Source organism: Branchiostoma lanceolatum, chromosome 7 (genome assembly GCF_035083965.1).
Source record: "Branchiostoma lanceolatum isolate klBraLanc5 chromosome 7, klBraLanc5.hap2, whole genome shotgun sequence".
Lineage (NCBI taxonomy): Eukaryota > Metazoa > Chordata > Leptocardii > Amphioxiformes > Branchiostomatidae > Branchiostoma > Branchiostoma lanceolatum.
In genome coordinates, this window is record NC_089728.1 from 20,499,902 (window position 1) to 20,524,473 (window position 24,572).

General features: G+C 42.6%; 2 protein-coding genes across 3 annotated transcripts in view; both read left to right on the top strand.

Annotated features, from left to right (window-relative positions):
* LOC136438096 (kelch repeat and BTB domain-containing protein 2-like) overlaps positions 1-3,953 on the top strand; it is an 83,862-nt gene extending 79,909 nt beyond the window's left edge. Inside the window, exons 1-5 of one of the 2 annotated variants that reach the window (XM_066432773.1) lie at positions 714-977; positions 1,328-1,588; positions 2,078-2,217; positions 2,385-2,588; positions 2,839-3,953. In XM_066432773.1, the coding sequence (XP_066288870.1) occupies positions 723-977; positions 1,328-1,588; positions 2,078-2,217; positions 2,385-2,588; positions 2,839-3,775 (1,797 nt within the window). In that variant the 5' untranslated portion in view covers positions 714-722 and the 3' untranslated portion in view covers positions 3,776-3,953. Of the gene's footprint in view, positions 1-713; positions 978-1,327; positions 1,589-2,077; positions 2,218-2,384; positions 2,589-2,838 lie in introns of those variants that run through there. The other variant, XM_066432774.1, reaches the window with a different exon arrangement.
* Positions 3,954-6,201: 2,248 nt separating this feature from the next.
* On the top strand, positions 6,202-12,084 carry LOC136438102 (kelch repeat and BTB domain-containing protein 8-like). The gene is made up of 5 exons (XM_066432781.1): positions 6,202-6,489; positions 8,023-8,283; positions 8,543-8,682; positions 8,895-9,098; positions 9,394-12,084. Exons 1-5 carry the CDS (start codon positions 6,244-6,246, stop codon positions 10,259-10,261), a joined length of 1,719 nt encoding a protein of 572 aa, XP_066288878.1. The 5' UTR covers positions 6,202-6,243; the 3' UTR covers positions 10,262-12,084.
* The last annotated feature ends 12,488 nt before the right edge of the window (positions 12,085-24,572 follow it).

The window sequence follows — 24,572 nt, forward strand, 5'->3', positions numbered from 1 at the left end:
TTTTTAACATGAAATGAACACATTAATATCACATTTATTACAAAAATCTGTATCGACTCAGCTGCAGTTTTCAACAAAGCTAACTTGGTTGACAAAATATGTAAAGATGTAAAAACCCAAAGGGGCGAATACGCCGCTCCCGGGATTCGTACCCGTGCCGATCCCGATCCGCACGGCTTGGGAATTCAACGCACAAACCATTAGGCTAAAAGGTCCGGACCAGTTAGACTGGGCAGTTTGAGGAGGTTGATCCCTACTGTTACACAAACTTTGAAAAGGGACATAAAGCTACCCACAGTCAAAATAATACAATAACATCATGTTTTAAAGGAACGACTAAACGAATGAAACGTTAGTTTCTAGTCATCACCATGCCCAATTTCTGATTGATATATAATGATATATGCACATACAACCAGATGTAGCATAGAAAAAGCATATTGTAGCTTGTGTCGGGCATGTTTTCACAAACAGATCAACACTCATGATCAAGTAACGGCACGTCGAGCAGACTTTTTTTCAATACAGGATCAACATTAATACTCAAGTTAACATTTAAAACAGAATCTGCCTGCAGTGATTCAGATATCTATATTGTTTGTTTACATCTTATGGTAGGCAATACCATGCATTATTCCGTGGTGACATTTATACTGGTACATTATGTGGATTATCAGTATATACATATCTACCCTTTGACCCGCCATTTCATCGTCATCAACATGGCTGCCTCAGACCAAGAACCCCACGCCAGCGCAGTTCGTCCTTGTTCCTACCAAGACGAGAGCTATCTGCACGGGTTTGTTGGAACTGTGGGTGACTTACAGAAGGCTGGGGTACTGCAGGATGTCGTCCTTGAAGTCGAGGGCCGGCGGTTTCCCTGCCATCGGCTTGTTCTGTCCGCGGCCAGCCCCTACTTCAGGGCCATGTTCACAAGTGACATGGCGGAAAGTCGGCAGAAGACTGTTGTTCTACAGGTAGGGTTGTTGTGGAGTGTGGTTTGATAACAGTAAAACAGGGAAATTCTGCATTTGCTACATATCACAGAGAGCTGTAAAACCACGAAACTTTCCTGTAATGTATGTCCCCTGCATGACCCCCTCCCCACTTGACTTGCTTCCTGCTCGATCCTTACGGGTCAAAGGTCATATAGGTTTTTCATGACTGACAAGTTTTTTTACCGTCATGAGAAACATATTAATGGCATACAAAAATGGCATGATTTGACCTTTATAACTGATAAGATTTCTGAGTCAGATTTACTTAAGACTTGATAGCAGTATGTGTGGTACAAGTTTTTACATTATCATACCATATTCTCCTGCAGGGTTTGGATGCAGTTATGTTTGGGGAGATCCTGAGTTACATCTACTCGGGAACTCTCCATTTGTCCCTGGAGAAAGTGCAGCTCCTGTACCAGGCAGCCAACCTCCTGCAACTAGACTATGTGAGAGACACCTGCAGCAGCTACATAGCCATGAACGTGGACCGCTCCACCTGTGTTGACCTCTACAAGTTTTGTGAGGTGTTATCTGTGGACATTGTCCGGGATCGTTGTCTACAGTGTATCTCTAGGCACTTTGTGGAGGTGTGTCCTTCTCTTATGATTCTAAATCTTATCATAGATAGTAGTAAAGCACTCTAAATAACATTTTAGAATGATAGTCCCCTTAGATCCCTTTAATGAGAACGCTAATTCTTGGATTCAGGTGTGCAAAGACAAATTTTTACAGGTCGTTTAGTGTAATATAAAAAGCTTCGAAGCAGATACGTTATGCTGAAGGGCGGTTTTACCAGCTAAACAGATACCGATACAGATACAGAAGCTGGTATGTTATGCCGGAGGGCGGTTATACTGGTTATACGTGTATCCATACAGATACAGAAGCTGGTGTGTTTCACCGAAGTTTCAGATATGAATCAAAACCATTAGAGAAAAGCTGGGACCTTAATTAGGTCCAGATGACCAATCACTTTGGGTATATGAATTAGCAACTCAGAATTTTTTGGTAAAGAGGATGGATAATTTTGTATCATTACAGTATCATATATGTACATGTGCTCTGCACCTCTACAGGTTGCCTCCAGCGAGGAGTTCTGCAGCCTAAGTGTGAATCAGCTGACTGAGATCATCGGCCACGATGAGCTGGATGTTAAAGAGGAGACAACAGTGTGGGAGGCTGTGGTGAGATGGGTGCAGCACAGCAGGGAGGACAGGTGGGTATCATTGCTTTGTTGGTTCGGCCTCGGCTTACTACAACTAGCCAAATGCTATGATATATGTGTGTTCTGTTGATGCATACTGTGGATTGAACATGAAACATTACGAAACAGATGTGATACCAAGAAGCTAACTAAATATGCCCCTACTCTGTACCTTACAGACTGCACCACCTTCACAGCTTCCTCCCTCATATCCGCTTCAACCTGCTGACCTCAGACGACACGGCAATCATCTTGGAACACCCCCTGGTCAGGGAGGATCCTAAGAGTTCTGAGGTCATCAGGAATGTGGCACGGGAAGGGAACTTCAACCTGAAGCCCAGGCTTGGGATGACAACAGAAATGGTACTGCTGTTCAATACAGAGTAAGCAAATACTCGCTCTTTGTTTAGATTTCTAGGTCGGGAGCAACCCTGTGGTCCTACAATACTCATATCTTCTGTGTCAGTCGTGTAAATATAGTCCAACTACTGTGATTTCAACTCATACTTGAGCAAATTTCTCCGAGGCTTCAGTACTTTGTTTGATAGATGACATCAATGCATGCTTTGGACAATGACAAGTAATAAATTTGGAGTCCAGCTTTACTGACAGCTTGTGATGCTTTTTATTCAGGGAAGATGAGCTCCTCTTCATGAACCCGCAGAAAGGAACGTACATCAGTTGCGGTTACGATCCAGAAGACCTTCCTGATGTCATAGCCATGACAGTGACCAGTGATAACAATATTTACGTACTGACTTATGATTATGAATATGAGGGTAACAGAGATCAGTTGGTTACATGTGAATACAACCATGCAGAGAATGTATGGGAACACGCTGAGATGTCTCCAGTATCTAGGTTCCCGAGAGAATACTCAGGTATGTTCACTCACTGGGATAGGTTCCTTGTTGAAGTTGATCAGATTCTATATTACTGTACTACTGATCTAGGAGAACACAGTGCATTGGTGCGAATGAGGAAGTACAACCGGCACACGGACCAGTGGCAGGAGTGTTCACAGTTGCAACTTGTTGGGAGTTGGGTTTACTGTGCTGCATTGTCCTGCTGTTCGCACCTATATCTCATAATGGACTCGGCAATGCATTGCTATGACCCAAACAAGGACTGTTGGTGCGAGCGCACCCCACCAAATCTGAAAGCTCGTTTCTCAACTGTCACAACTGTTGCCATGGGAACAGAGATTTTCTGCACAGATTTTGACTTCACTCAGACTATGGTATACGATACAGAGTCAGACTGCTGGCAGAAACTGCAAGGCTGGCCGGACCCAGGAAACCTAAGTGTCAGTCATACTCCGAGTCTTTTCGTACTGGAGAACCAACTACACATATTCTTAAAGGTCTATGACAGTGTCAAACAAAGATCATCAACGGACTATCTGGTGTATGTGTATGACAGGTCTGCTGATGTCTGGAGAGATTTGAAGGCCATTATACCCGAGAAGGAATATTTAGCACGTAGCCCCCTGTGCCCTGTGGTACGTATGTACCTACCTTATCTTCAGGGGGCACAAATACACATCACGTCTTACGCTTGTCAGCGTTAATATGTCACGAGGACACACGGGTTATAGCCTGTAGGACTGTTTAATGACATTATTGCTTAGATATTGGCATTTACCAGTTTTTACTTCAGTTTTGAAGTAGCACTTTTATCTTTGACAACAACCCTCACTTCTTTCTCATGAATAACAGACATCCAGGAATCATGGGGATGGTATCAACCCCCCCCCCCCCTGAGAGACGTATTTCCCTAACTGACTTGATGCCCTGTGTCTTGAACTACAACAGCAGTCAGAATCAAGACATCATGCTCTTTATGAAATGTTTATAGTTATTGTACATGTATTATGATTTAAGACCCTGTGTTTTTTCCTGCAGTGTTAAGAATTTTCCAATTGTTCCTCCCTGAGAGATATATTTCCCTAACTGACCTGATGCCCTGTGTCTTAAACTCCAACAGCAGTCAGAATCAAGACATCATGCTCTTTATGAAATGTTTACAGTTATTGTACATGTATCATGATTTAAGACCCTGTGTTTTTTTCCCTGCAGTGTTATGAATTTTCCATTTGTTCCACCCTGAGAGACATATTTCCCTAACTGACCTGATGCCCTGTGTCTTAAACTCCAACAGCGGTCAGAATCAGGACATCATGCTCTTTATGAAATGTTTATAGTTATTGTACATGTATTATGATTCAAGACCCTGTGTTTTCTTCCTGCAGTGTTATGAATTTTCTATATTGTTGGTTACTTTATTCAACCTGACTAACGTGGTTCAGTCAGCCCTCCCATGGTTCAGTCAGCCCTCCCATGGTTCAGTCAGCCCTCCCAGGGTTCAGTCAGCCCTCCCATGGTTCAGTCAGCCCTCCCATGGTTCAGTCAGCCCTCCCATGGTTCAGTCAGCCCTCCCATGGTTCAGTCAGCCCTCCCATGGTTCAGTTAGCCCTCCCATGGTTCAGTCAGCCCTCCCATGGTTCAGTCAGCCCTCCCATGGTTCAGTCAGCCCTCCCATGGTTCAGTCAGCCCTCCCATGGTTCAGTCAGCCCTCCCATGGTTCAGTCAGCCCTCCCATGGTTCAGTCAGCCCTCCCATGGTTCAGTCAGCCCTCCCATGGTTCAGTCAGCCCTGGTCAGGCTCCTCCGAGGGACTTGATAGAGAAATTGGCAGTGTGAGTGGGTGTCGCACAGACAATATATACCATTCGTTGATAACTTTTGATGCGGAAGCCAATGGAAAAGTTACGCATATCCATTTACATTGCACCAGTTTATATCTTTCCATATACAATGTAAATGTTTTTGGTTATTTTTAACAATAAATGTTTACTTATAAGAGTCGTCCTTTTGTCAAGTGTCATTCTGGTTAGAAGACTGTTGTACTTTGAACAAGTATTCATGATTTGTCATACCTTTTATGCCAACATGTTTGGTACATTTTCTCAGCCCCACTCCACCAGAGCCCTTGACAAATGACAAATCACATTGTTACCACATTGATTGCAAACCTTTTTTTTGTGAAATCCAACAGGGGCATCATGTCACTAGTGAAGTTTTCAAACAAATCTACCAGCATTAAAGCATTTCCTCATTGACCGTGCAAGTTGAGCTAAGTAGCACCACTACTGGGTTAATGTTCAAACCTAAATAAGTTACCCAATGTTGCAATAAATCAATTTTCATATATAACTTCTTGCGTGATTGCTATTGTATCAACTGATCAACGAACAACTGCGGTTGCTAAACAAATTCTGGGGCATAAAAAGACTGGCTTAGCCGTCAGCAGGTCCAACGTCTGATTAATAGATATACTTACATAGTCTCGCAGATAAGCCTCGATTCGCGGTTCCAACTACGCATATGCAGGACGTTGTTATGCAAATCTAGACAATGTCGAGACGAGAACTGTTTACAAGCCCGGGGACTTCACACTAGTTTGACACTGCACATGTGTAATCGGAACCGCGAATGGGCGTATTCTTATTCCACCAAGACGTACATAGTCGCATAGATTCACATTTCCCCAAGAGGTGCCAATGCACTCCTTGTAAGTTCTAACTTGTGGGGCATACTTTCACTACCATACCGTATCATTCAAGTTAACATAACTGAAAACTGAAACTTCCTGCCAGTGGTTCAGCGGATGCATTTGGGCGAAGACCAAATACCTTAATCTTAGACAAGCCTGTGACAAGGCAGTCTACTTCGCCCCGGGGTTCAGAGATTTGTAACCCATCCTCCCTCCTGTGGGGCGCTGTTATCATGCTTCTTCTTCTTCTTCTTCTCGTGTCACCACTGGCACTTGTATGATATACACCCCCCCCCCCCCCTCCAGTATGCTGATGAGAAGCCTTATACCATGCAGGCAGACTATCGATATCGGTAATTTACATCTTTGTAGTAGGCATCCTTACATCTCGAGAAATCACGGTAGAATATATACTGCGACATTATGTTGATAATCAATGCACGACCGTCTACCCTTTGAACCAGCATTTCGTGACGTTTTCAACATGGCTGCCGCACCCCACGTCAGCGCAGTTCGTCCTCGTTCCTACCAAGACGAGAGCTATCTGCACGGGTTTCTTGGAACTGTGAGTGACCTACAGAAGGCTGGGGTACTGCAGGATGTCGTCCTTGAAGTCGAGGGCCGGCGGTTTCCCTGCCATCGGCTTGTTCTGTCCGCGGCCAGCCCCTACTTCAGGGCCATGTTCACAAGTGACATGGCGGAAAGTCGGCAAAAGACGGTTGTTTTACAGGTAGGGGTGGGGTGACGTATGGTTAGAACAAAGAGAGACAGCACTTGTGAAGACTTTACTTATTATATAGAACATGTTGAACCCAGTAATAAATTATTTCAAAACTTCCCTGCAATTTTGTCCCTTACATGCCCCCCTCCCCACGTACTGATATTATTTCAGTGATAAGGGGTCAAGTTTGTCGGTCACAATGAGGTTATCTTTACTGAATCAAGAATAGTAGGAATGATACTAGTAGAATGTCACGTAAATTTGACCTTCATTTACTAAACGGATTATTGATATGTTGTCCCTGTTAATTATCATATAAAAGGATTTTTCATGGAGATACTGTTTTGCGTGCGTTTGGTGTTTGTGTGTATGTATGTGTCACCGGATGCTTAAAGTCACCATAACTGTAGAACCTGTACATGGATTGTAATGATTTTTGGTATGTGGGTGGGTGTTAAGAGGAGGAAGGTCAAGGTCGATTTTGGGCCCCCTGGCATGTGTGACTGAAACTGCAATGGCGTATTTGTAAAAATATTCAATGTAGAAGAACTGAAGAGAGGATCGACAGATCGTCATGTTATTTGGTACACAGGTAGGTTAGACCAAGATGTACACACTTAAGTGCAAACTGTGCAAATGAGACCGAATTTGCATAAGTAAGGAGGTAAATCGTTTGCATGTGTGTCGCTGGATGCTTAAAGTCAGCATAACTGTAGAACGTGTAGATGGATTGTAATGATATTTGGTATGTGGGTATGCGCTGGGAGGAGAATGGTCAAGGTCGATTTTGGGCCCCCTGGTTTGTGTCCCTGGAACTACAATGGGCTATTTGTGAAAATGTTCTAAAGGGGTATAACTGAAGAAAGGAACAATAGATTTTCATGTTATTTGGTACGCAGGTAGGTTGGACAGAGATGTACACACTGAATTGCAAATCATGCAAAGTTAGTGTGTTTGCGTGTGTGTGCGCGTGTGTGTATGTTTGTGTCACCGTGTGTGTATGTATGTGTCACCGGATGCGTAAAATCAGCATAACTATAGAATGTGTAGATGAATTGTAGTGATATTTGGTATGTGGGTAGGTGTTGGGAGGAGAAAGGTCAAGGTCGATTTTGGGCCCCCTGGTATATGTCACTGGAACTGTAATGGCGTATTTGTCAAAATCTTCAAAGGAGAATAACTGAAGAAAGGAGCGACAGATTTTCATGTCATTTACTATGCAGGTAGCTTAGAGAGGGTTGTATACAATGAAGTGCAAATTATGCAAATTGGACTTAATTTGCATAAGTAATGAGGAAAATCTTGTGGCACTACTAACAGATGTTAGTAGCTATTTATAGCGAAAGTGGGTCACTTCTCCTGCCGGGCCCCCAGCGACAGGTGGCCATGGGGGTCATACCATTGAGCGATATAGAATGGGGGAACTGGTTTAATAAAAAAACTAAGTTTCAAGGAGATTTTGGGTCCTAAGACTCTTGTTATCATTGATACCATTTATATGTGACACAAGTTTGGACATTGTTAAATTGTGTTCTTCTACAGGGCTTGGATAAAGGAATTTTCGGGGAGATCCTGAGTTACATCTACTCGGCAACCCTCCATGTGTCCCTGGACAAAGTGCAGTCCCTGTACCAGACAGCCGACCTCCTCCAACTGGACTATGTGAGAGACACCTGCAGCAGCTACATGGCCATGAATGTGGAGCGCTCCACCTGTGTGGACCTGTACCACTTTGGTGACGTCTTCTCTGTGGACAGGGTTCTGAAAAGTTGTCTGGAATATATCAATAGAAACTTTGCTGAGGTTGGTCTGTCTTTCATAATGGTTATAGATGCAAAGCTCTGTAGAAGTAAATCATTGAATCATATCCTCCTTCGAAGCCTAGTAGAATGATAGAATTGAGCACATAGGAAAAACACTTAAGCCTTTATCACGTCCAAATAACCACATAGGACACACGGTGTTGGCAATTAAGAAAGGTTTTTGTAAACAGTATGTATTTTGTAAGCAAAAACACATATTTACATTGTTATACTTGTACGTGTTCTCTGCACCTTCACAGGTTGCCTCCAGCAAGGAGTTCTGCAGCCTGAGTGTGGATCAGCTGACTGAGATCATCAGCCACGATGAGTTGGATGTTAAAGAGGAGACAACAGTGTGGGAGGCTGTGGTGAGATGGGTGCAGCACAGCAGGGAGGACAGGTTTGTGTCAGTATTATGTTTATTACTGAATTACTTAGGTGGGATTAGTGTTCTGTTGTTTCAGCCGGGGCTTACTAACTACCTAAGGGCTATGAACAATGCTTGGTGTGAAAGTTCTCCTATCATAGTCGGTACTTAGAATAGTTATAATGCATTAAAAATCTGTGTTGCCAAAAAGTCAGCTGAACCCATCCCTACCATATACCCTACAGACTGAACCACTTACCCAGCATCCTCCCTCACATCCGCTTCAACCTGCTGACCTCAGACGACACGGCAGCCATCTTGGAACACCCCCTGGTCAGGGAGGATCCTGTGAGTTCTGAGGTCATCAGGAATGTGGAACAGATAGGGAACTCCAACCTGAAGCCAAGGCTTGGGATTTCCACGGAAATGGTTCTTCTGTGTAATGACAAGTATGTATATGCTTCTTCTTTGACTTTATGAATAAATCTCGCACAGGGTCAATCTTGCACAGCGTCATTTGACATTTTGAGGTCCCGTTATACACGACTTCACGGTTTAAGTTTTGTAGGTATACTTTGCACCCAATACCAACGAAAGCTAAAGTACTTTACTGAATGGGCTGCAAAACTAGATTTGATAGGTGATATCAGTACATGCTGTGATTTTGCCGCAGCCCTAATGAAAATATATGAGTTTCCCGGCCAGATTTATTGACAGGTTGCGATGCCTTTTTTTTCCCTGAAGGAAGAATGATGAGCTTCTCTTCATGAACCCTCGGGAAGGGAAGTACATCAGCTGCAGTTATGATCCTAAAGACCTTCCTCCTGACACAGCCACGACAGTCACCAGTGATAATAACATTTACATCCTGACTCATGAGCGAGAGAATAACCGTCAGTTGGCCATTTATAAGTACAACCATCCGAGGAATGTGTGGGAACATTCTGGTATGTCTTCTGTATCAAATTGGATGAGAATGGAAAACAATCGGATATTCCCGGACGAGTACATTCTTGAAGTTGATCGGACTTTATACTACCTTGCTGCTGATCTAGTAGGCGACAGCGGAATTGTTTTAGTGAGAAAGTACAGCCAACACCCAGACCAGTGGCAGGAGTGTTCACGGCTGCAACTTGACATTAATACAAGCTACTATGCGGTATTATCCTGTGGTTCACACCTCTATTTAATCACAAGCACAGAAGTGCACCGCTACGACCCGAGCCAGGACTGTTGGTGCAGGTGGAGCCCATCACCAAAACTCAATCCGATTTTCTGTACAGATGCGGACCTCACTCAGACTATGGTGTACCATACAGAGTTGAACCAATGGCAGAAACTACCAGGCTTGTCAAACACAGAAAACCTTCTATTTAATAGTTTTCCCAGTCTTTTTGTACTGGCGAACCAGCTGCACATATTGATAACCTTTACTAATAACGAGAATGAAGACGAAAATCTGGTATATGTGTATGACAGGTCTGCTGATGCCTGGCGAGACTTGGAGGCCACCCTGCCTGATTGTGATAAGGAATATTTTGCACCTTTTCCTCGGTTCCCTGTGGCACGTATATACTTGCCGTATCTCAATGTGCAGGATAAGGATACATAGAGCACAACGGGCTTGTAGGCCTGGACATTTTTGTAAGTGTTAGGATTATCGAAACCGAGGAAATCTTGAGATGCATTTTCGTCCAAGTTTTCCTACTGGAGAACCAGCTGCACATATTTTTCGATGTCACCGCCAAACAAAGGCCATCAGCAGATTTTTATATATATGTGTGTGGCAGGTCTGCTGATGACTGGAGAGACTTGAAGGCCACCCCGCCTGATAAGACATATTATATGCATGGTTGCCAGTTCCCCGTGGTACATATATTCCTACTATATCTTAACGGGACATAAAACACATCATTATGCTTTTCTGTACGTTGATGAAGGTTAGACATCTAGGTAATAAGATACGCCAAAAATAGTTACTCAAACAATTTTTGAAACAGTCAGACGTTTCAGACAGCATCCGATATCTTTCGCCAGTGCACTAAGGATCTTATCAAGTTGCTTGAGTTACTATATTTGGCGTAGGATAAGGCCACATGGAGTACAGATCAGGACTGTGTAAAGAAATTTCGTTAAGTTCTATTTTTTTTAATGTATCCACGAGGGGATGGATCCATAACTAGATTTTATACTTTGAGGAGGTTTTACAGAATACTTCTTTCCATCTGATATGTAAGGGGCATCATTTCATAAGGGACGAAATTGATAGTCTATGTTTAAAGTCTAACATTAGTAATTACCAGCCAATATTAGCCTTTGTGCCCTCCTAGATTGCTTACAGTGGCTTCCATATTCACCAGGTCATCACAATATTATCATCCTCGCCGCTTTTCACTTCACACTGAGGCGGGCCGTCATTGCTTTTTAATTTGATTTGTTTAGCTGCAGCCCATCTCAGCAGGGTCATGCTGAACAGTCCATTTCAATGTCATGGCTTGTCCCCTCTTTTCCTTCTTCCTGCCGGGCACCAGTTTATTAACACCTTGGCTAAGCCAACACATTATAGATTAATATTGTGAATGAGCGTGGCAAGTTTAGGTTTGCCAATACGGATCCTGACTATATCGTTACTGATGTGTTGTTGCCACCTAATCCTTAGGATTGTACTTTCCAACTTTTGGGTTGGGGTATGGGCAATCAATTAAGTAACTATGATGGCACACAGGCATAGATTAAACCCTTTAAAGTACTTTAACCATTATTGCATATCAACTTTGATTTGTATGTTATTATTTTTTTTCTTTTTTGTTATTAACATATATATTTGTTTATCAGTACATATATATATAGAATACAACACGGGGTATTCCGTATCACCCGAGGTACCAGCCCGACCGCGGGTCGGATCGCCCGACTGCCGTAGGCCGGAGGGCGATCCGACCCCCGGGAGGGCTGGGACCGAGGGTGATGCGGAATACAACGTGTTGTATTTTGATTATGTCAAACCTTGGTCATACCCACCCGAGAAAACACACATTTCAATGCGGAAAGCGCCAGAAGTTGAGGGAGTTTTGTGTCCTGGAACACAAAACTGTTACAACATTGATTCTAACCTCCGAATCCGGTATTCAAATTTCCGACGGCGGCGCAACTGGCGCGCTCGAAATGCATTCGAAATATTCCATGGAAGCCTGTGTGATAACACTCCCGAACCCTTTGTGATCCGGATAGTTATCACACGGTCCGGAACATCCATATCAGGCCCAGGCATAACATAAATATGTCATTAATATCTCTATAAATATAATACAGGCATGTTATATGTTGATAACTTTGCTTGAGAAGCCATTTGCACATTGCATTAAGATTAACTTGTTTATATGTATGTATTTACAGATACAATGTATATATTTTTGCATCATCTTTAAACAATAAATATCTACTAATGGAAAAAGTCTTTCAACGGCAACGTCTCCAAGCAAGGGCATTATATAGGATGTCCTTGCTCCAAGAAACAGGGTGACCTGATCGTTTTCCACGATAAGTCTCTGAAGTCGATCCGTGCTAATTTGATGCAAGTTGCAACCCCACTGATCACCCTCTGGCAGTTGATTAAGAGATGCAGTAGTGAGTCCTTTTATGAACTGCAGCTCGACATGAACGACTGTGCGGGGACAGCCATTCGTCTGTTAGGCTCGGTTCATACCCAGCTAGCATTCACACGTCATTCATTTATTGCTGAGTCTTCCCAGAAGACATTTAGGGACCTCTTCAAGACGCCATCAGAAGATCCCAACTCCCTCTTCCCTCCCGACCTGGGGTCGAAGGCGAAGGACCTGTCGTCAGAGAGTAAGGTCCTGTCGGGGATGCTGACTCAGGCGGAGAAGAACAAGTCTTCCGGCTCAGGACGTGGAGGTACCGGTCGTCGCGGCGGCGGCAACAGACCTTCAGGTGGAGGCTACAGAAGCTACAGGTACTTGCCGAGGGCAAACTACAGTCGAGGCGGCCATACTCGACAGTTCTACATCAGAGACCCTTCCCAGTCTTTTCAGAAGCAGGGGGAAGGAAGGAAGCAGGGCAAGAAGCAGTCTCGTCCTTGACAAGAGAAGCGGCTCGGCGTTTGACCGACCTTCAACGTGTACCCGGCACTTCTCAGATGCTGCAAGGAGGCAGACTAGTCCACTTCCTTCAGAAGTGGCAGCAGCTCACCGCGGATCCTTTGGTTCTGCATTGCGTCAAGGGCTACAAGTTGGAGTTTACGAGAACGCCGCCAGTTCAACATCGACTTCCATCTTGTTCAGCAAGTAGTCCCCAACGAGTGGAGGTCCTCGACGAGGAGGTAAGAACGTTACTTACCAAAGGGGCGATAAGAGAAGTTCAGTTCCTTATCACAGCACACAGTTCGTTTCAACTTTGTTCACGGTACCCAAGAAGACAGGAGGGCTGAGACCTGTGATAAACCTAAAACCACTCAACAAGTTTCTTAAAGTTCGTCACTTCAAGATGGAGAGTTTAAGTGTTCTAAAACACCTCATACAACCAGGAGACTTCATGGGGAAGGTAATTCTCAAGGACGCATACTTCACCATCCCAGTAGACGTATACAGTCGCAAGTTCGTGGCGTTCCAGTGGCATGGGCGTTTCTAGCAGTTCCAGTGTGTCCCGTTAGGCGTGCCCATGGTGACGCTGAAGGTGCCTCATCGCCGTGCTGAGAAGACGGGGTTATAGACTGATCGTCTACCTAGACGATGTGTTGGTGTTCGGTCGTACGAGAGAAGCCTGTCGAGAAGCGCTGGTGGCAGCCCTGGAGCTACTCTCGAGTCTGAGATTCGTCCCAAACAAGGAGAGGTCTGTCTTGGAGCCGACACAGCGCATAACTTTTCTGGGTTCAGGTATCGACTCAGTGAGGATGACAGCCTTCCTTCCAGACACCAAGGTGCTAGAGTTGCAGCGCTTAGCAGGCACTACGCTGTCCACAGACAGTCTCATCACAGCAAGAGAGCTGACGAGCTTTGATAGGGAAGATGCAAGCCACGACGTGGTCAGTCTGGCACGCACCACTGCACTTCAGAAGTCTTCAGCGTCTGCTCATCGCAGTTCTCAGAGTGACGAGAGGGAACTGGGAGCATCTAGTGCCGCTGACAGAGGCAGCTAGAGCAGACTTCAGCTGGTGGAGGGATCAGCTGCCCAACCACAACAGTCGCCCAATCCTTTTGCCAACAGCGGACGTGGTTGTGGAGACAGATGCGTGTACTGTCGGATGGTTCGGATTCTGCAACGGCATCCACACGGGAGGCCGCTGGTCAGCAGAAGAGAGAACAGCGCACATCATCGTGTTGGAGCTGCAAGCCGCCTTCTTGGCAGTCAGAGGTTTCTGCAGGGACTTGGAGAGCGGAGACATCAGAGTTCGTTCCGACAACTCAACAGTGGTGGCTTATCTCAACCATCTAGGAGGCACGAGGTCGCTAGAACTGCTGAACGTAACCTTGGACCTGTGGCAGTGGTGCACGGACAGGAATCTGTCCATTTCTCATGTCTCAATTTCTCAGAGTTTTCCAGGATACTTCCGAGACAATAAGAGACACCAAATCCACTCGGTGTCCCAAGAACCAGTGAAAAAACGTCCAAACATGCAGTAGAGCGTAGAAGACACGTCTTCCTTGGAAGAATGACGTCTGACCTCTGTGACAATTACATGTTAATAGCCTTTGTCCACGCCGACTTGATGCAGACCCAATGTATAAATGAAGGGAATTTATTCGTTATATAGTCTTATAGCTATGAGCTTACGTTATGAAGTCTTCTTATCATGTGTGCACATGGCGGTTTGGCCTGATATACAAGTTCAAGAATGAAGACAATATCTACTCGATGAATGTGTATCTGTAGGCACCATTTTTGTGTTGATTCAGGCTTGTTGATTACGGAGTTTGGCAAAAGAAAGAATGTTGTAGATATAGCTGTGATATTTTGGCTGTGTACTTTGAAAATTTAAATTTTTATATACAGATAAATGAGACTGTTGTAGATATTCTGAATTCCTCTCATTAAAAACATTTAGACTTGAAAATGAGACAGACAACATTTCATACTACATGTACATATATATTGTTAAACTCAAGGTAACTTCAAAATAAAATTTGGAGGAATTTTTTTCAAGGAGTGCGGGTTTTCAGTGCATTAGGCCATGTTGTTTTGATTATGTGGATGACAACCCCTGGGAACTCCAAAACTGATGCGACCGTGTGAATGATAAAAAAGTTTGGCAAAAAATGCCTTAATTATTAAATCTACGTGGTCAACAAATGCCTAGATTCTTCATTCTTACTTCTTCACTTCTCCTGCTTTGACTTTGGAGCTGATTTTGGCATTCTACGACGTATCGTTTCCAAACTTTTTTTAAATTTAATTTACGGCATATATTTGATAACTTTGCAGATGCATTATGCGATTTACAGTATAGTCAAAAACTTTTTTTTTTGGAAACGTACGAAAATTGATGCGCGCGCAGATGTCATCCAAATAATCAAATCAGCATGGCCTTACATCTAAGAAAACATGCTGTGGATTGAATTTAATTCATTCAATCTGATATGAATAATAGATACATCATATGCAATTGTTACTAACTTTTTCATTTCTGTTCAGAGTCTGAAGACCCTGAATCTCCATGAAATTTGGTTTTATATATGATGTGTTTTATTATGGAGGTATAGATTTTCCTCATTACCAGCTGTTAGGACCTGGGGAATTCTTGTCCTAGATTTGAGACTAACAGATGTGAGGTATAGATATTCCTCATTACTTATGCAAATTCAGTCCCAATTTGCATGATTTGCACTTCAGTTTGTACATCTTGGTCCAACCTACCTGCATACCAAATAACATGGAAATCTGTTGTTCCTTTTATCAGTTATTCTCCTTAGAAGAATATTACAAATACGCCATTGCAGTTCCAGTGACACATACCAGGAGGCCCAAAATCGACCTTGGCCTTTGTCCTCCCAATATCTACCCACATACTAAAATACCATTACAATCCATCTACACGTTCTTCAGTTATGCTGACTTAAAGCATCCGGTGACACAAACATACGCACACGCAACCACACACGCAAACGCACGCAAAACAATATCCCCACGAAAAAGTTTTTTCATGGAGATAATGAAACATGTTTCACCATTAGATTGAACATATTCTATTTCACCACACAGGTCCTGAAACAATTAAGGTCGGTAGGTAGGGATTCTCATTTTTCACATTCTTACTTTTATCTTTACTGTGTTAATCTCGACGTATCCGATACAGCATACATATCAAACCTATAATAATTACTACCCAGACGGCAATGGTAATTGAAACAATCCCTACTATTTCTCCTGGACTAAGACTAGCTTTGTTTGGCACGGCTGGTAGGACGAACGGTGTAATTGGAATGTCGGATCCGGCTACATTGTAGAGGCAGTAGTAGAGTTTGTGGCTGCTTTCATCGCCCTCATCATCCGGGACAACACCAGCTCTGTAGCCGTTACCCCTGTACTCGATCCATTCCTCGCGGACGTCAATTGCATCAACCTAGAACAACAGAGATACAACTACTAATATTAATTACAGTTTGTCATAGCTTCATAAGCTCGACAATAGTTATTACATTCATATATTACCATTCCACACTGTGTACACTCAAACCTTACTAGTGACCACCTCTGCATTATAGTCACTTTTTGATGGTTCCTTATCCTTATTATCATTCCCATCGATCCAAGCATTTAGAATCCTGTGTATGTTGACCACCTCTGTGAACATGTAGGTTCATGCAAGTATCTAAGAAACATATAATACACATGGGAAGCGAATATCATATGATTGAGGTTACTGAAAAACCAAAATGCCTAACTCACGTGTCAATAACTTTGTGCAAATATAGCCAATATATACCTGTTGGCAGTCTCCTCCAAATCGAAGTAGATAGAATGGAGGTCTAGGGGGCAGGCGGATTGGACTGGAGGCAAAGCCATCATCCCGGCAGCAGTACTCCATCTCTATGCTGTCCCCATCTGAAGTTCCATCCGGAACATCTCCGGTTTTTGTACCACCGGGAAACCCAAGCTTTCCCCAGACAAAGCCTACACGGAACAGAAAGTAGATATCAGTACGGTCGGAAAATTGAAAAAGCATGCACTTACTAATAGGTTCAAATTTTGGTGGACAGCATTCAGTCTAAAATACAATTGTCATTCGAAGTTTATCTACTTTACAGGTTGGGTAAAGTAGCTTGAGCTCATCTGATCCTTACCCATAGGGCAGCGACCATGCTTCATAATGCAGTAGATTCCTTTTGGCCAGTTGATGTCAGTACCATTCTCCAAGGGATGTGTCTGAAATTCAAGGAACTATTACGTATGAAGTATTGGCATAGTCATCATTAACGTAAAGACAGAATCAACAGAAAATCAAACCGGATAGATATTGTTGAGTAATATTTATCCCCATTAAAAATGGAGATATAGTTCTTATATATGTATAGTTGTGCTTGTTCGGACATGTTACCAGACAGTGCAGAATTATAAATTTCAAGACTTAGAATCAACCACACCGAAACTACTATATAATTACTATATATAAATGCAATGCATCACCTTCACGCAGTATCCTTGGACCAATGTGTTGTTTGATATGGATCCATTGAAGTGCACGGGTGCGTTTTCTTGGAAGTGAAAGCTGTTGTCTCCATTGTATTCGTACTGACCGTCTCCAGCCCAGCCGAGGGGACACCCACCGGTTGTCTTTGGGAGACCGTACGTGCCTGCTGGCCAATCTATATTGGATGTTTAAAAAAAGGCACAAAACGTAAGAAAAATGTATTCAATATCAAACGACATACTCCTAATATGAAGATTGATTATTGCAAATAGGGTAATGCTAATGGTAATGCAAGTCTTTAATCTATTGAGAACTGTGATTATGTCATATATTTATATATAAATAAATATATATATATATATATATATATATATACAGAGAGAGAGAGAGTGAGAGAGAGAGAGAGAGAGAGAGTGTGTGTGAGAGAGAGAGAGAGAGAGAGAGAGAGAGAGAGAGAGAGAGGTGGTGAGTAAACAACTTTGTTATCCTTTGATTTTCCAAATTTTTCACGGATAATGACAATGATATTCACCTACCATAGAAGAGCGGTGCTACGAGGCAGTTTTGTTCACTCAACTTGGCATGTCCCCTTCTTAGCACTTCGTTGATTTGGTTCACTTGCCCTTTCTGCTTGAGTGCGAGGATCCAGGCAGCGTATCCGCCAGCTTGCAGGTCCATGATGTATTCGAAGACGATTTTTAACTATTTAAAAAAGAAAGAAAACACTGTAGTTATGATGGAAGCTCATCGGTGTTGGTAGTAATGATATTACAATGCTGGACTTTCTTCCAACATAAAGGTATACACGGATCACATTTTCAAAGACCACTGTTGTCTTCTTCAGGATCAATAATGACCAATCACTGTCGAACGCGAATCACCGGGCCATACCGTTTCAATTGACAAAGTCAGCATACCGGGCACTGAACATGACTACTTTGTTAAAGGAATAAAGGAGGCCATGTATATCAGGGCACTCCAGCCATCACTGAACAGAGACGGCGGGCGCTATAAACTTCCTGGCACTTTTGACGAATTCCTGACGTAACGTATCCGTAGAATCACGTGTCAGTACATCTTTCGAGATCGCGTTCGGCAGTGATTGGTCATTATTGATCCTGAAGAAGGCGACAGTGGTGGTTGAAAATTTGATCCGTGTATACCTTTGTGTGGGACGACATTTTAGAATTGTAATATGAGAGTAGTCTTCATGTCGTCGGTAAATTGTAGGATGAGGATAGTAAAAGTTAAGTGCTTTATCAATTTTATTTTTCAAAAGCAAACTCATCGTCTTTTCCCCACAGTAAAGGGTTTGTTACTTTTATTATCAGACTTCAAAATTTATGTTCACAGCATTGCAGTTTAACAAACTGACATTATGAACCATTGCTGTAACGTGTGCTGTTTCCCTGGCATCAACTAGTATGTAAACCAAACAATGAATTTATCTCGGTAGAGACAAAATCTCTTTTTGACGCCATTTATTGGTATACATATGTAGACAGTGTACCTTCGCCCGGTATTCGGAACTCGGAAGATTTTTCCTCTCGAGCAGGGCGCTCACTGTTTCCATAAAGGGCCTGCCTTGAAATACAGTTGAAGATCCCATGATCATACCGTACAGGCTGTTCAGGGCCTACGGTAAGACGACAAACGGTCACCGAATTGAAATTCAAAACACCTTACCAATACTAGACTGCTATTTCACTTCATTCTCTTACGCATAACCGAGCCCACGGTCAGGACACTCCAGTGGGTTAGACTGTGCTTTATAATCCGGCCTTTTTCGCATTTTATGGAGCGTGGCCAATAACCAGCTACCAACCAATCAGAATGCTACTAAATACTGTCTCAAGGTTAAGCTGATTGGCATGTGCCAGATAGGGCAAGCTCACTAAAGCCCCCTTAATTCACACTTCTGGTGCGTATATACAAGTCCAAATGAGTTGCGTATTAACATGTTTTTGGTTTTAGGCTAGGTTTAAGCAAGCCGAGTCATTTCTTTGGTTCGATAACTAGGCTGCACAATGGTGGGTCAATGTAGAAAACAACTTCTTTTCCACCAACTTTACCTTACCCAAAAATGTTAATGCGCAACTCGTACGCACTTGAATATTACGCACATTGGTGTGATAAGGCCCTAATATCGATCAATAACCAAGGTCGTCTATCAACCTCTCGCAAATAAACCAAACAAACAAGAAATCCTGCGTTTCGCAATCCTGTTTGTCCGCCATATTGGGAATTTGAAATCAGGGCGTTGATTTGTTTGTGCCAAATAAGGAAAACTCATTACCCTTATGACATACAGACCTCAAAAGTTAAAAAAGATGGCTTTTGAAGCAATCTTCCACTGGAATACATAAGGCGCGGGTTCAGCTTTGCGTTTTATAATTTTTCGCTCTGGGCACAGTAATACTGCGTAGGTTTTGAAAGCTGAATTCTTTTTCATACGTTGTAGGGGGACTTACCACTTCATACACACTGTGCATGTAACATATTCTTGACCAGTATTAATAAAGCCATGAAGCTTGAAAGTACCTGGTTCATACCCCCTGAGTCCTGTAGCAGCACCGCAGCTGCCCAACTTTGGCCCAGTTCTTCAGGAAGTAGTGTTCCATTGATAGTGACATGAAGACGTGTGTTCAACGTGTCGAGGTAGTTCTTTGCCGTCTCGACAGATGCCGAGTATCGGATAGCCGCCATTTGCTCTTCGTGACGCAATTCAGCAATGATACCTTGCTCATCAATTTTATTACTAAGAATGTTCATGTCATTTTTAAGTTGTGTCATCAGGTCCAGCAATTCTTTATGTTTTCGATCCGCCTCCAGACCGTCAAAACTATCTGAAACAACGTCTGAAGCACCATTTATAATTTCGATCCAAAAGTCAATGGTATCCTAAAGAGAAAAAAGAAGACGGGGTGCAGATGTGTTTTGTCAGACAACCAAAATACAATCAGCACAAAAAGTTTGGAAACTTAACTTTAGTCGATTGTATATCCGTTGTTTCTTGATTGATTTTAATGCATTATATATTGTTGGAAAGCTTGTGTAATTTCCTTTCCTATGATACCTAAGTCATTGTAATTGCAATCTCATCAAGCGAGCGCCAGGCCTGCTTACGCAAGTGGGTTGTAGAAGAAAAGTGCCCAAATTCCCATGCTAGTGTCAATTAACACTCAGCGCAGGGTGGTGGTGTCGTCCACATCTGGAATGAAACAGTGTGTGGAGGAATGGTATATGTTCACAGCTACAGATAAGAGAAGTTTTATTTCGACTGTTGGATGGGTAAATGAAAATGTGGGGGCAGCGAGGAGAACGCTATGCTGACTGTTACACAGATAGACTGACTGTTAGTTTGTTGGAGCCAGTGTCATAGTGTGGGGCAATACAACGTTAGCAGCCAGAAGAAAAACCAGGCTAATCACCCTAAGCAACCTCGATGTGTCAAGATATAGAGACATCTTTCTCCATCCAGTCACATTTCCTAGATTCTTACCTCTGCAATATAAGACTGGGTGACATTCTGCATAGTGCACGTCCATACAGAATGAAAGCCATTTCAGACCACTTCCAGTATGCAGGAATACATAGCATAGAAGGGCCCTCATGCAGCCCAGATCTCAACGCAATTGAACACAGTCTGAGACTCTATGGTCACTGATCAGCTTGGGCGAGATGTGCGTGCAAGAAATTATTCAGAATGATCAACAGAACAACACTGGTCGACCTGCCACGACTGCTTGTGAAAGAATAGCCAGGGACCGCGTAACAAACCTGGTAACAAAAAAAATGACTTTCACATTTAAATAATATATCCAACTTGCACATGTTGCAATATTGACACTAAAGTTGACAGCCTCACCGCCGACATGACAGCGCTGAGAGACCGGGTGCGGGAGTTGGAGAACACCGTGGAGTTCCAGGACGGCGAGATGAAGCGGCTCAACGACGCCCTGCTGACTGACCGACGAGAGAGATCAGCGCGGGCATCCTTGCGGAAAGATACTCGATGAAGGCGGATATCATCACTCGCGGAATCCCGTACAAGAAGGACGAGGATTGTAGGCAAGTACTCAAGGACTTTCTAGCCAACGAGCTCGGTCTCGATTTTATGCATATAGTCGCGGTCCATCGACCGGCAAGATCTACCCCCTCCCGACCTGACCCTCCTTTATTAGTCCGTTTTGTGAACTATCACGATAAGGATTGCGTGTTACAAGGGAGGAAGAAGTTACGGGGGAAAGAGAAGTTCGTAGTGTATGAGCATCCCCCTCCCCCTTTCCAGGCCGCGCGCAGTAAACTAATTCCGGAGAGGAATGCCGAAGCGGACAAAGCCAAGGACAGCAAGGTCAGTGTGTCGATCTGGCCCCCATATGTACTTACGCGGCGCTGATGGTCAATGGTAAGAAGAAAAAACGAGTGGACGCGGTAAACATTTTCCTTTCAAAATAGTATTTATAGACTCAGACCTATGTCGCCTAAACTTTTGAAATGGCGCTGTCACTGATGTGTTTATTTCACCGTTGTATCTTATGATGTATCGTTGCGTATACTGTCAAGGTTTCTTTGTCACAGTAAATTTGTACCACCTGTTTCTAGTCGTAGATTTTTTTTCTCTTTACGTGGCAGCTTGCAGTACGAATTTGCATTAAAATGCTATGAATTTGCATTAAAGTGTGGCTGGTTTCTCAACTATGTATGAAGAATTTTTTGACAGCTGCTAATTAAAAGTACGTTTAGGCTCATAATATGCGAAAAGAAATCACTCCTATTTATTTTTTGTTGTTCCTTTTTTTGTTATCATTATGATTTGGGGTGATATGAGTTATTAACTTGCCTGAATATATTGTTGTTATCAATAAACTTGTCTATCACTAATATTTTTTCCTCTGTGTTGATGACAACAATATTTGTTTACTTTGGCTTTGGTTTTTCGAAATAGATTTTGATTTACTTATTGCGGAAAAATGAAATAGTAATTGTTATTCATGGAGCTAAGACACAATCTGAAATGCCGCCAGATCACAAGAATCTTCAGGATATAGGAAACTATGTTTTCTTATTTCACTGTTTCTTGTGAACTATCCAACCTTGTGTTTCTGTGTTTGAATTTATGTTTCATATTGTGTTTGCATTTGATCAACTATTGTTTTATTTTGCTGCTCTGTCACGTGATATTTCTTTTTACATTCTACTATGTTCATTCCTATACCTATTAGATTTACTTTGCTGATATTTTGTTCAGTATAATGACCCCTATTACCATGTACTGAGCTAAAGCATACTGTTGATTTTAGTTTATCCATCCTTTGCCTTTCTACGGTCGCCCCTTAGCTTCGACAATATTCAATCATTGTATCTTTTTTACATCTCAAACGGCTATCCCAAAACTTAGAATTTGTAGCTTTAACTGTAATAGTCTAGGCGACCGCAGAAAACGTAGTCAAATATTTACCTGGCTGAGAGATAAATCTTACGATATTTGTTGCCTACAAGAAACATTCAACAACAAAAGACGAAAAGAAATGGTTGCAAGACTGGGACAGTTCAATTATATTTAATCATGGTTTAAGTAATAGTCGAGGTACATTAATACTATTCAAAAAGCACCTTTCTTACACTATTCACAGTACTCTTAGCGATGACATTGGCCGATGGATGATGTTGGACATCACTTTAAATTCATTTCGTTTTTGTTTAACAAATATTTATGCTTCTAATATAGATGACGGCTCGATCTTTGTTGACCTAGAATCTTATATACAGACAACACTTATAGGATTACATGCCATTATAGAAGGAGATTTTAACACTGTTTTGAATCCTAATGTTGATAGATCTGGACACCAAACGATAAATAATCACACCAAGTGTGGCAAATCGATTAATGAATTATGTGCGAACCTAGACTTAATTGATATATATATATATATATAAGAGTAGAAGCCCAGCAGCAGTACGTTACACCTGGAGGCGGCGTCTCCAAGCTAGTCGTATTGATTACTTTTCGTTAAATTATCAAATTGACAATGTTGTTATTGAAGACAGCTTAAGATCAGACCAATCTCTGATTGGTCTGTCTGTTTGAACTTCAACCAAGAACTTTTAAATGACCAAATATTTGTTAGGGAGACCTCTAACTTTATTTCAGAATTGTTTTATGTTTCATAACGGTTCAGCTAATCCTCACATGGTCTGGGAGTCAAGTGTGCTGTCCGCGGCCACATAATAAAATTTTCTTCCTGGAAACGGAAGCAAAGTAGAAATTCTGAACTATCATTTATAAGAGAGATCAGCAGCTTGCAGGAAATACTTGACGCATCCCCAGATAGTGCTACCTTTTATGAGCTACAGAGGAAAAAAATATGAACTAGAATTAATTTACCAAGCAAAAGCTAATAATCTGATTGCAAGCAGTGGAGCCAAATTTATGGACCACGGAGAAACATGTGCAAAATTCTTCATGAATTTAGTTAGCAGGGGTCATGCCAGGAATAAAATTGCAAAACTTGTGACTTCAGATGGATTGCATCTCTACCATTTGACCTGTCTGACTTAAGCAAGCCGGATCCGGATTCGACCAACCCTGGTATGAACGCAAAGGGATATATCCGGATTCGGGGTAGATACGGATATATCCCTTAGCGTTTAGACCAGGGTTAGTCGAATCCAGATCTGCATATTCCTGTCCAAAAACAGATCCGGATATATCCGGCTAGGTGTCGATTGGTTAAGTCAGACAGGTCAAAGAGTAGAGTTGACTAGAGTAGGGTAAAGTAAAAAAGTAAAACCAAAAAGAAGTATAGTAGAGTAGAGATTTTTTCGGCCAGGTACAAGCTTTGGGTCAGGTAGGAGTCCTTTAGAACAGTTTTAAAACGTCTAAAAGTTTACAACGTTCTTTAGAACAGCGCGTCTTTTTAAGTTTACTTATGGACGCACACGAGATTTTTTTTTGTTATGTTACTCTGGAAAGTAATATGTAATAATGGAAGGAATCCCACGCGCGGAACGTTGAAATGACCTATATTCTTCGACTGACTATTCTATGATGTTCTTTAAAACAATTGTTCGTACCTGTCAGGTGGGAATACCCGTGTCGCTGCGCGTTGTGTCATCCTTAGCTAACGTTATATGAGTACAAGCGTACATTTAGTACGTGTTAAGAGTTAATTGTGACGTCAAACCCGGCAACGTATCCGGATAGGCTAGCCGGATTGCGTTCATACCAGGGTTCACCCCGCAGCTGATCCAGATAAATCCACCTCCAGATGTG

What these genes read in the sequence shown, in the direction of transcription:
- LOC136438102 (XM_066432781.1), top strand. Translation starts at nt 6,244, where the DNA reads ATGGCTGCCGCACCCCACGTCAGCGCAGTTCGTCCTCGTTCCTACCAA. An exon ending in AAAAGACGGTTGTTTTACAG is followed by an intron (nt 6,490 to 8,022) that starts GTAGGGGTGGGG and finishes GTTCTTCTACAG; the next exon opens with GGCTTGGATAAAGGAATTTT. An exon ending in GTTCTTCTGTGTAATGACAA is followed by an intron (nt 9,099 to 9,393) that starts GTATGTATATGC and finishes TTTTCCCTGAAG; the next exon opens with GAAGAATGATGAGCTTCTCT.